The sequence below is a fragment of the Thalassophryne amazonica genome, chromosome 18 (assembly GCF_902500255.1).
Source record: "Thalassophryne amazonica chromosome 18, fThaAma1.1, whole genome shotgun sequence".
NCBI classification, from domain to species: Eukaryota; Metazoa; Chordata; class Actinopteri; order Batrachoidiformes; family Batrachoididae; genus Thalassophryne; species Thalassophryne amazonica.
This window is the reverse complement of record NC_047120.1, coordinates 15899156-15912332: the sequence shown is the minus strand read 5'-3', so window position 1 is coordinate 15912332 and position 13177 is coordinate 15899156. Positions and strand designations below refer to the sequence as shown.

The following is a 13177-nucleotide window of genomic DNA, read 5'->3' as shown; positions in this document are numbered from 1 at the left end:
AGCGCAGCTACTAGCTCTTAGCCGATTTAGCATGGCGGCTTCTCCTGTCTTCCCGCACTTTCTGCTCTGGATGTGACATGTTTAGTTATCTTCGGCCTCCTTTAGCAGTAATGGTACTTGTAATAAGTGTAGCTTATTCGTAGCTTTGGAGGCCAGGCTGGGCGAATTGGAGACTCGGCTCCACATCGTGGAAAATTCTACAGCTAGCCAGGCCCCTGTAGTCGGTGCGGACCAAGGTAGCTTAGCCGCCGTTAGTTCCCCTCCAGCAGATCCCGAGCAGCCAGGAAAGCAGGCCGACTGGGTGATTGTGAGGAGGAAGCGTAGCCCTAAACAGAAGCCCCGTGTACACCGCCAACTCGTTCACATTTCTGTTTTTCCCCACTCGGCGACACACCCACCGAGGATCAAACTCTGGTTATTGGCGACTATGTTTTGAGAAATGTGAAGTTAGCGACACCAGCAACCACAGTCAATTGTCTTCCGTGGGCCAGAGCAGGCGACATTGAAGGAAATTTGAAACTGCTGGCTAAGGCTAAGCGTAAATTTGGTAAGATTGTAATTCACGTCGGCAGTAATGACACCCGGTTACGCCAATCGGAGGTCACTAAAATTAACATTGAATCGGTGTGTAACTTTGCAAAAACAATGTCGGACTCTGTAGTTTTCTCCGGGCCCCTCCCCAATCGGACCGGGAGTGACATGTTTAGCCGCATGTTCTCCTTGAATTGCTGGCTGTCTGAGTGGTGTCCAAAAAATGAGGTGGGCTTCATAGATAATTGGCAAAGCTTCTGGGGAAAACCTGGTCTTGTTAGGAGAGACGGCATCCATCCTACTTTGGATGGAGCAGCTCCCATTTCTAGAAATCTGGCCAATTTTCTTAAATCCTCAAAACCGTGACTATCCAGGGCTGGGACCAGGAAGCAGAGTTGTAGTCTTACACACCTCTCTGCAGCTTCTCTCCCCTGCCATCCCCTCATTACCCCATCCCCGTAGAGACGGTGCCTGCTCCCAGACCACCAATAACCAGTAAAAATCTATTTAAGCATAAAAATTCAAAAAGAAAAATAATATAGCACCTTCAACTGCACCACAGACTAAAACAGTTAAATGTGGTCTATTAAACATTAGGCCTCTCTCTTCTAAGTCCCTGTTAGTAAATGATATAATAATTGATCAACATATTGATTTATTCTGCCTTACAGAAACCTGGTTACAGCAGGATGAATATGTTAGTTTAAATGAGTCAACACCCCCGAGTCACACTAACTGCCAGAATGCTCGTAGCATGGGCCGAGGCAGAGGATTAGCAGCAATCTTCCATTCCAGCTTATTAATTAATGAAAAACCCAGACAGAGCTTTAATTCATTTGAAAGCTTGACTCTTAGTCTTGTCCATCCAAATTGGAAGTCCCGAAAGCCAGTTTTATTTGTTATTACCTATCGTCCACCTGGTCGTTACTGTGAGTTTCTCTGTGAATTTTCAGACCTTTTGTCTGACTTAGTGCTTAGCTCAGATAAGATAATTATAGTGGGCGATTTTAACATCCACACAGATGCTGAGAATGACAGCCTCAGCACTGCATTTAATCTATTATTAGACTCAATTGGCTTTGCTCAAAATGTAAATGAGTCCACCCACCACTTTAATCATATCTTAGATCTTGTTCTGACTTATGGTATGGAAATTGAAGACTTAACAGTATTCCCTGAAAATCCCTTCTGTCTGATCATTTCTTAATAACATTTACATTTACTCTGATGGACTACCCAGCAGTGGGGAATAAGATCCATTACACTAGAAGTCTTTCAGAAAGCGCTGTAACTAGGTTTAAGGATATGAGTCCTTCTTTATGTTCTCTAACGCCATATACCAACACAGTGCAGAGTAGCTACCTAAACTCTGTAAGTGAGATAGAGTATTTCGTCAATAGTTTTACATCCTCATTGAAGACAACTTTGGATGCTGTAGCTCCTCTGAAAAAGAGAGCTTTAAATCAGAAGTGCCTGACTCCGTAGTATAACTCACAAACTTGCAGCTTAAAGCAGATAACCCATAAATTGGAGAGGAAATGGCGTCTCACTAATTTAGAAGATCTTCACTTAGCCTGGAAAAAGAGTCTGTTGCTCTATAAAAAAGCCCTCCGTAAAGCTAGGACATCTTACTACTCATCACTAATTGAAGAAAATAAGAACAACCCCAGGTTTCTTTTCAGCACTGTAGCCAGGCTGACAAAGAGTCAGAGCTCTATTGAGCTGAGTATTCCTTTAACTTTAACTAGTAATGACTTCATGACTTTCTTTGCTAATAAAATTTTAACTATTAGAGAAAAATTACTCATAACCATCCCAAAGACGTATCGTTATCTTTGGCTGCTTTCAGTGATGCCGGTATTTGGTTAGACTCTTTCTCTCCGATTGTTCTGTCTGAGTTATTTTCATTAGTTACTTCCTCCAAACCATCAACATGTCTATTAGACCCCATTCCTACCAGGCTGCTCAAGGAAGCCCTACCATTAATTAATGCGTCGATCTTAAATATGATCAATCTATCTTTGTTAGTTGGCTATGTACCACAGGCTTTTAAGTTGGCAGTAATTAAACCATTACTTAAAAAGCCATCACTTGACCCAGCTATCTTAGCTAATTATAGGCCAATCTCCAACCTTCCTTTTCTCTCAAAAATTCTTGAAAGGGTAGTTGTAAAACAGCTAACTGATCACCTGCAGAGGAATGGTCTATTTGAAGAGTTTCAGTCAGGTTTTAGAATTCATCATAGTACAGAAACAGCATTAGTGAAAGTTACAAATGATCTTCGTATGGCCTCAGACAGTGGACTCATCTCTGTGCTTGTTCTGTTAGACCTCAGTGCTGCTTTTGATACTGTTGCCCATAAAATTTTATTAAGAGATTAGAGCATGCCATAGGTATTAAAGGCACTGTGCTGCGGTGGTTTGAATCATATTTATCTAATAGATTACAATTTGTTCATGTAAATGGGGAATCTTCTTCACAGACTAAGGTTAATTATGGAGTTCCACAAGGTTCTGTGCTAGGACCAATTTTATTCACTTTATACATGCTTCCCTTAGGCAGTATTATTAGACGACATTGCTTAAATTTTCATTGTTACGCAGATGATACCCAGCTTTATCTATCCATGAAGCCAGAGGACACACACCAATTAGCTAAACTGCAGGATTGTCTTACAGACATAAAGACATGGATGACCTCTAATTTCATGCTTTTAAACTCAGATAAAACTGAAGTTATTGTACTTGGCCCCACAAATCTTAGAAACATGGTGTCTAACCAGATCCTTACTCTGGATGGCATTACCCTGACCTCTAGTAATACTGTGAGAAATCTTGGAGTCATTTTTGATCAGGATATGTCATTCAATGCGCATATTAAACAAATATGTGATGCTGAGTGATGCTGAAAAACTAATTCATGTATTTATTTCCTCTAGGGTGGACTATTGTAAGTCATTATTATCAGGTTGTCCTAAAAGTTCCCTGAAAAGCCTTCAGTTAATTCAAAATGCTGCAGCTAGAGTGCTGACAGGGACTAGAAGGAGAGAGCATATCTCACCCATATTGGCCTCCCTTCATTGGCTTCCTGTTAATTCTAGAATAGAATTTAAAATTCTTCTTCTTACTTATAAGGTTTTGAATAATCAGGTCCCATCTTATCTTAGGGACCTCATAGTACCATATCACCCCAATAGAGTGCTTCGCTCTCAGACTGCAGGCTTACTTGTAGTTCCTAGGGTTTGTAAGAGTAGAATGGGAGGCAGAGCCTTCAGCTTTCAGGCTCCTCTCCTGTGGAACCAGCTCCCAATTCAGATCAGGGAGACAGACACCCTCTCTACTTTTAAGATTAGGCTTAAAACTTTCCTTTTTGCTAAAGCTTATAGTTAGGGCTGGATCAGGTGACCCTGAACCATCCCTTAGTTATGCTGCTATAGACTTAGACTGCTGGGGGGTTCCCATGATCACTGTTTCTTTCTCTTTTTGCTCTGTATGCACCACTCTGCATTTAATCATTAGTGATCGATCTCTGCTCCCCTCCACAGCATGTCTTTTTCCTGGTTCTCTCCCTCAGCCCCAACCAGTCCCAGCAGAAGACTGCCCCTCCCTGAGCCTGGTTCTGCTGGAGGTTTCTTCCTGTTAAAAGGGAGTTTTTCCTTCCCACTGTCGCCAAGTGCTTGCTCACAGGGGGTCGTTTTGACCGTTGGGGTTTTTCCGTAATTATTGTATGGCCTTGCCTTACAATATAAAACGCCTTGGGGCAACTGTTTGTTGTGATTTGGCGCTATATAAATACAATTGATTTGATTTGATTTGATTTTTGTTTCCTGGTTCTGAGACCAGCACCAATTATTACCTTCTGATTTCCAGACCAGTCCCACATTTCTGTTTCCTTGTTTCCAGACCACTCCCGGTCTTCGGACTGGTGTGCCTCCCTGTGGTAGGCCTTTCTCCAGCCACTGGGGTCCTCAACACTGAAGCACCTGTGCTTTGGATAATGCCATACAGTTCCCTCACAATGCAAGTAATACTCCTCGTGTTCATCTCCCTAAGTAACCAGTTGTTTGATACAAAGTTATTCCATTCCAGTTGTTCCCAAAGATCCTCCAAAGAAACTCACCACCAAAGACACCCAGTCATTGCAACATACATTACGACAGGACCATTAAGACTTGGACCTTTGTTCTACTATAAAGAGGTTGGACTTGCCACAGTATTGGTGAATAAGACCCTTCACCTGTGTTTCCATCAGGGTCACTGCAGTAGGTCCAGCATCAGTGTGCATGTTGATTTGGCACAGGTTTTACACTGGATGCCCTTCCTGACACAACTCCACACGACATAGAGACTGGGCAGCGGGGGCCTTGAACCAGGAAATATCTGCACTGGAAAAAAGCACCCTAACTGGTAGACCCCCCTCCCCCGCTGGATAATATATACTTACTATTGAATCAGAATTGAATTTATTGACAAGTAAGTTCACACATACAAGGAATTTGATTTGGTGTTACTGGTGCATAAACAACAATGAAAAAGAAAAGGAAAAATACTTCTGTAAGAAGTAAAAGTCAAATAGTGGTATTTGAACTATCCATTTTTTTTCTTTGAAATCTTAACAGTGACAAATATATTTTTTGCAGTGAAATAAGAGTGGAAAATTTGTTTAGGTGTGTGGAGGCAGGAACCAGAAATGATTATGCTTTATGATTTATTTATTTATTGATTTATTATGTAAATAATATGCTTTATGTACTGATAAATAAGAATTTACTCAAACAGCAGTTTTCCCTCCCATCATGTTAACTGTACTACAACCCCAATTCCAATGACCTTGGGACGTTGTGTGAAATGTAAATAAAAACAGAATACAATGATTTGCAAATCCTCTTCATCCTATATTCAATTGAATACACCACAAAGACAAGATATTTAATGTTCAAACTGATGAACTTTATTGTTTTACTGCAAATATTTTCTCATTTTGAAATGGATGCCTGCAATACGTTTCAAAAAGGTTGGGACAGTGGTATGTTTACTACTGTGTTACATCACCTTTCCATCTAACAACATTCAATAAGCGTTTGGGAACTGAGGATACTAATTGTTGAATCTTTGAAGGTGGAATTCTTTCCCATTCTTGCTTGATGTACAACTTCAGTTGTTCAACAGTTTCGGGGTCTCCGTTGTTGTATTTTGCACTTCATAATGTGCCACACATTTTCAATGGGCGACAGGTCTGGACTGCAGGCAGGCCAGTCGAGTACCCGCACTCTTTTACTATGAAGCCACACTGTTGTAACAGCGTTAAACGTGTTGCAGGCAACCATTTCAAAATGAGCAAATATTTGCATAAAAACAATAAAGTTTATCAGTTTTAAGATTAAATATCTTGTCTTTGTGGTGTATTCAACTGAATATAGGTTGAAGTGGATTTGCAAGTCAGTGTATTCTGTTTTTATTTACTTTTTACACAATGTCCCAAAACTGGGGTTGCAAAAAATCTCTGTTTCTTGTCTCCTCTGTGTCTGCTGCCATCTAGTCTTCTCCATTTGATCTGAAATGAGCGTGTTGTCTTCAAAAGCCTCACAGAGGAACTGATGGACTGACCTGAACAGGTGATCTGATGGCTGTAGGAAGAGGAAACTGAAGTACCACAGTCCCTCAGTGCAGATCCAGCCTGAACACACACAGATGTGGTCCTCCACGCGGGTCTGTTTGATGCAAAATATGTCCTATTTGTATAAACAGCAGAGCCACAGTCCAGATGTTGACACACCACACCTGCTGTCTTCAGAGACCAGTTGCGTCCCCCGTCATCCACCAGTCTCCAGTCTTCCTGGACTTTGACTTCCAGTGTCCCGGCACAGCGACTGGCTCCTCCTGCCAACCTGAAAGGCTCTGAACACAGACAGAGTTGTGAGTAAAAGAAGGAAGGTGAGTTGGACTTGAAGCCAAATCAAAGCTGCAGCTCCTCTTCTACCTGAACAGGTGAGTCCAACAGCTTTAGCAGGTGAGCAGGTGTTTCTGTCTGAGCCTGAGCTTCCACAAGCCAAAAGACCAGACTCCTTTCCTCCACACTGGAACTCTTTGGTCCACTTTGGAGCCGCCACATCTCCATAAAGCGCCCCCTGGAGGACTACAGGAGGCCCACAGCCCAGCTCCCTGCAGACCACCTGTGCATCCTGCTGGTCAAAGTCATCTTCACACACTGAGGACCAGGACTGGTTCCACTTCACCTCCAGTCTGCCTGAACACAGACTGGACCCATTAACCAGTCTGACAGAGTCTGGATGCAGAAACACACATGAAAAGATCTTTATTTCCTGTGATTAGCTGGACAAGCACAGGATTAATGGACTCAGTCAGTCTGTGAGTCTAAAGAATTCCCACCACTAAATATATAAATCTGTTTCTTCTCTGACATGTTGGGTTCTGATTGATACAGGTGGGGAAAGTCATGTTGGAGTCGAGAGTCCACCTTTAGGGCCGCTTCACACATAAAAGTCCGAAACAGCGCAAAACAGTTCAAAATTACCACACGAAACATCGTGCTGACGGGCAGGCATGCATGAACCCGGTGCAAGAGCAGAACACGCGCGTCCAGTTACTTATTTGCCTCACTGTACACTGTTAAACCGAACACATTTTAATAAAATAATTAAGTTAATGTAACTCAAACTTTGAAAAAAGTTATTTTCACTCATTTCCATTAATTAAACTAGCTCAAAAATGAATTGTTGTCATAACAACTCAGTTCCTTTCAGTGCATTTAAAGTTTTGGGGCATTTAAGTGTTGGTGATGTATTATTTCCAGTGCATTCCATTCACTCATTTTAATTGAGTTTATGTAACGGAGGCCAGCAGGTGTCGCTGTGCATATGTAGTTAGTAAACCTCACTCCCAAGAGTTCAGAAGTCCTGGGATTTAGCCTTCTGGTTAGAGAGTCCGACTTCCATGCTGGAGATCGTGAATTTGCGTCCCGAGGGGAGCGAATGGGCAGAGTCTTAACAACACAATGCAGAGTCAACAAGCAAACAAAAGAATGCATCAAAAAAATGTAGTGCCCATTTTTTAGGCAGAAATTTGTCACTTTTTTATTGAAAAACATAAACTAGATTTACATAAGTTTAATTAACTATAAATGAAGTTACTAAAACTTTAACAATTAAATTATTGAAAATTATTTTATTTAAGTTGGCAAACTCAAATGGTTTAAGGCAATCAGCCGACTTGTGGAGTACTCAGTGCACAGGCGTCAAACAGTCTATTCAAACCCTGCAAGCATCTCTTAGTTATGCTGCTATAGACTTAGACTGCTGGGGGGTTCCCATGATGCACTGAGTGTTTCTTCTCTTTTTGCTCTGTATGCACCACTCTGCATTTAATCATTAGTGATTGATCTCTGCTCCCCTCCACAGCATGTCTTTTTCCTGGTTCTCTCCCTCAGCCCCAACCAGTCCCAGCAGAAGACTGCCCCTCCCTGAGCCTGGTTCTGCTGGAGGTTTCTTCCTGTTAAAAGGGAGTTTTTCCTTCCCACTGTTGCCAAGTGCTTGCTCACAGGGGGTCGTTTTGACCGTTGGGGTTTTTCCGTAATTATTGTATGGCTTTGCCTTACAATATAAAGGCCTTGGGGCAACTGTTTGTTGTGATTTGGCGCTATATAAATAAATTGATTTGATTTTTTTTGATCTCTACAAAGACCTTTACTGTGAAGGTCACTGTCTTTGGGTCTCATTCACATACAGTGCATATTCCAGGGCAGCTGACCACTAGAGGGTGCTAGTGTGCTGACCCCTCAAAATATGGAGAAAAGAAAACATACTACAACATAAAAACAAATAATAAAAAGTGAAAAAGTATGGTTTGCTCAGAGTCAGGGAATGCACGTTCCTGACAGTATTCATTAAAATGCATTTCCCAGGTTGAGGATACAGAGAAAAAAAGGTCAATGCTGAGATAAGTGAATGTTGCTAGAAGTTCACCACTTTCCCCTCATACAAATAAATGTCTGGTGGCTGAATCCAGGAAGTCATTAAAAACAGGGCCCATATGCACGAAGCAGCCTAAGGCTAAAAATAGATCCTAGTGATGTTATGATATGATATTCTAAGAAAACATTTCTTAAAATTTATGTTAATTTACTGTCTTAATGTATTTATAAATTGTTTAGGTTCTTGTTATCATATTCACACATTAATACTATCATTATTTTTTATCATTATTATGATATTTATTTTATTATTACTTCTATTTTGTCATTTGATAATTGGCATGTGAAACAGTGTAACAATTCATTTTGTGGTGAACTGTGTGAAATAATGAAAGACAAGCGAGTGCTTTTGTCTTTTGGGCACTCTGCCACTAGGAAGCACTGTTATTTTTAAGATAAAACAACACAGGGATGACATCAAACACGATACACTTTTCACTTATGGTGACAACATGGTGACACACACTAAACCAGGGGTGGGCATCGAGGGCCGAGACACTGCAGGTTTTCCATACAACCATTCACCTCAGCAGGTGGGTTGCTGATGAGCTTCTCCTCTGAACATAAACACCTGGTTGTCAATGAAATCACCTGCTGAGACACCTGATCATTAATGAAATCACCTGCTGAGGTGACTGGTTGCACGGAAAACCTGCAGTGTCTCGGCCCTTTATGGCACATGATTGCCCACCCTGCACTAAACCAAATGAACTACAAAATCACAATAAATCAACAACACTAACAACATTTTTAAACTAACATGAACCCCAATAACAACATTTAAAACCCCCAAACCCAGAACTCCCATAATGTATTGCAGGACAAGAATTTACAGGTTTAGTGACTGGCCTGGCAATCGCTCCAAATTAATTATGCTGAGTATCATCATCATCATCATGACATTAAATAATTTTCATGATTACACATTTCTTAATGAAGTTATATGATTAGTTGATTTTACTGTTCATTCATATGTAGGAGCACAGAGTGAATTTATTTTTTTTATTTCCCCTTCCCTTTCTGTGACAACCAATCACAGCTCTTACAGGACCACATCATACCTAGCAACAGGGTCAACCCTGCCTCCTCACTAAGATAGGAGTTTCTGTCAACTCCTTGCCCAGAGTTGCTCTCAGACACCTCTTGGATCTCTCTTGGGCTGGGAGTCCTTCCTTCGCCCATTAATGTCGGCGACATAAACATATTATTTACTGTTGTTGTCAATTACATTGATCATTCAATAAATCTATCGAGCTTGAATACAGAAGTTTCTGTTCTTAATATTGTACTTCGTAATGATATTTTCATGAATACTTTTAATAAGCCCATATATATGTACCATTAAAGCCTACAGTAGTTTATCATTAACAAATTGTGTCAGTCTATTTAATCCTCTGGAGTCGACGCCATCGTATACGACGGCTAAGACCAAGCTTTACTAAATTATAAATAACTTTTGAATGATATGAGATAGAAACTTACTCTTTTTTGCTGAAACGTTAACTCCACGGACATTCGAGCCAGCCATTGGCCATCTTTGTACTCCTCATAAAAGCTGTGTAATGACGTGCACAATGTGAGTGTCCAATCGGAATTTGTTCACCGTCACATGGTTTTCCAAAATCCAATCGTACGGCAGATTTACCTCACATGAAAAGCCAAAGATCGTTTTCAGGAGTGATATGTTACTAGTTGGCCCATTTGAATAGCCCCCTGGGTGCTCCAATAAGTACATACTATTAGTACATACTCAGTGTGCCCTGTGCCATTACGCACAGCAATCAGTGAAAGCAGGAGCAGAGAGAGAGCCTCTGATGACAATCTCACATGCTCAAACAAAGAGTGCGTAACTATCAGGATTGCTCCACTAGTTTGCTTATGAATGTTACTGGATAACATCTTTCTCTGCGTAAAGCACTGTTTACCATATCAATGGACAACACATGCATAGACCATTTTGTATATATTGTTCAAAATAGGCATTTGTGTTTATTGTTTGAACCTTTTTGTTGTGCAGGTCTTTCACACAAGACCGCAAATTACCTTTAGAAAGTTGTCAAACAGTTGTTTATTATAGTTTGCTGTGAGTTTTGAATAAATGTGTGTGGAAATTATTTCTACTTTATGGTGCAAACCAACGTCGTGATGAAGCCTTCCAGGACATGTTGGGCATGTCCAGCTCATGCACAATTTCTCGGATACGCACACGACTAAAAAGCTACCGACAGCCGTCTGAAATCCAGCTCAAAGCCGTCCTGTGAGACCAACACGTAGGTGGTTTTGTCCCGCGCAATGAGCGGCACGGTGGCGCATCCGTCTGCTTCTTTTCCATGAAAAAAACTCCTGTAAGAGTGGAATGTGCCGAAAAAGTGCTGATGTCCCAGCCTTATGCCTTTTTGTGGAAGTCAGACGATGTCCCGGATCAACAAAGCCTTCATGTTGGAAATGATCTGGTGTTTCTCAGCGGGGTGTCAGCCTGACGACGGCGCTCGGAGTGCGCTGTGCTCTCAGACTCTGTGGGCGGTCTTTAAACTGGCTGGAGCACTCCTTAATCTGTGTAATCCCCATAAAATGGTCCCTAGAAAGCCATCTGAATTTTCCGAATGTGTCCACCTGGAGGTCTCTTCACAGTTTCTGGAAACATTTGACGCAGCAAAAGCTCCAAATCATTCAGGACATTTATTCGCAATAAAATCCGACGAGAGGGGTGGACCACTGCTCACACAAAGCCTGCTCACAGCGAATGAACGCAAACCGACAGGCATGAAAAACTCACACATGCGCATGAAGGTTCAAGCTTGGCTGATGCAATCACACGTGATTCAAATCCATATGGTTTTTGCAAAAAATAAAAAGGTCCGATACTTTTCTGACAGACCTCGTATATTTTTGTACATATTTACAAATTATATTATGTACTTACATTGAGCTTACTAAATAAACTCACGCACGCATACACTCTTGTCATATGTAGATAATCGGCATGCGAAAGAGGTTCAAACATTTTCAAGCTGTATAACAAATGATTTCATTTTGCTGAGTTTCCTCATCATGACATTTATTTTCACATTACACATCTTAATACAGCAGCAGCCGGTCAGCTCTGTTTGAGCCTGATCCCATCAGCTGTCAGAAGCTAAGCAGTGTGGGGATCTTGTTAGTACTTGGATGGGTGACCTCTTTGAAACACCAGCAGCTGTGTATGTTTCTCCAGATGAAACTGCAGTTGTGTCAGGAAAGGCATCCGGCGTAAATCTTGTGCCAAATACTAAAGTGGATCTGGCTGTATCCGCTGTGGTGCCCCCAAACAAAACGGGGGGCAGCTGAATGGACACCAACAGCAACAACGACATCTTAATACAGTTCAGGTTATATGATCAGTTGATTTCACTGTTGCTATCATAACTAGGAGCATAGAGGGCATGTTATTTTTTATTTCTCCTTCCCTTTTTGTGACAACCAATCACCCCCCCCCCCCCCCCAACACTGGGGTCAACCCCACCTCCTCACAAAGATAGGAGTTTCTGTGCCCTCGGACACTTCCTGGATCACTCTGAGGCTGAGATTCCTTGGATATGGGCCCTGGATCTTAGTCTTGATCCAGGACAATCGCAAAGCCAGAGACTCTGATTCCTCACTCCACTCCTGAAGTGATATAATCAGAGTATCCATTGATTTGCCAAAGATCACAGCTTTACCCACAGCGTAAAGGTCAGAAAAACTTTGTGCACAACAAAAGCTCCTTAAGTCACTGGTTTCCACAACCCGACCCAACAGCCAGTCCATGAAAAAACACTGAACACTGTAGCAGCCAGAACACATCCCTGAGGAACACCAGTTTTCAATAAGGAAAAGTCTCTGCCTCTGGTCCGTACAGCGGACACTGTGTGTGTGTGTGTGTGTGTGTGTATAGGCCGGCTGTGATGTTTGATCTGCTGTTTCAAATCACCAAGACAAGCATTCCTACTGCAGCTGCTCCATGTGTACATGTGAAGAGTTCAGATGCAAAACCCAGTAAGTATTTTTTTTTTATGGAGAAAAATGCAGTTGAAAATGGAGATTTAATTTAAAGGAAACCATATTCAGAAATGCACAGACTTTCATTAATAAAATGAAAACAGTTTGTTCAAATTCTTTCATATTTTGCACACTGATGGTCCCATTGACAGCCAAGTACATGTTGGCCTCAACTAAAAATTTCTGGTTTTGGAGATACTGGATTTGCGTCTGAACTCTTCATGTTGTAACGGTGTGTGTGTGTGTGTGTTTCTCTATGATCCTGGTGTGAGGTGCATTCCTATCACACAGACGCCACAGTGTATGTCACATTTTCCCCATTAGAGAGAAGACAAAGAATGCATTTTTTCATCTGCACAATATAGTGAAAATTAGACTGATTCTGTCTGTGGTTGATGCTGAGACAATGATTCATGTTCTGGTTTCATCGAGAATTGACAGATGGAAAGTTCACGTCTCAGTCCTTCCGACCACAATTGTTCTGCCCCCTTTTACAATCCAGTGAAACCAGTAATTGTTACGGAGACAGATAGAGAAAGACTCTGAACACATCACTGTGACTTACCTGAACAGGTTATCTGAAGGCTGGAGAAAGATAGAAATAATGGTACCCACACAGTCCTGCAGTGCAGATCCAGAC

The 13177-nt window shown here is 41.6% G+C and overlaps 1 protein-coding gene across 1 annotated transcript in view; it reads right to left on the bottom strand.

Annotated features, from left to right (window-relative positions):
- Positions 1 to 13177, bottom strand: part of LOC117530534 (scavenger receptor cysteine-rich type 1 protein M160-like) — a 69079-nt gene that overhangs the window by 33738 nt on the left and 22164 nt on the right. The window contains exons 4-5 of the mRNA XM_034193427.1: positions 6511 to 6819; positions 6138 to 6428 (exon numbers count right to left, since the gene is read on the bottom strand). Coding sequence (XP_034049318.1) covers positions 6138 to 6428; positions 6511 to 6819 — 600 coding nt within the window. The remainder of the gene's footprint in view (positions 1 to 6137; positions 6429 to 6510; positions 6820 to 13177) is intronic.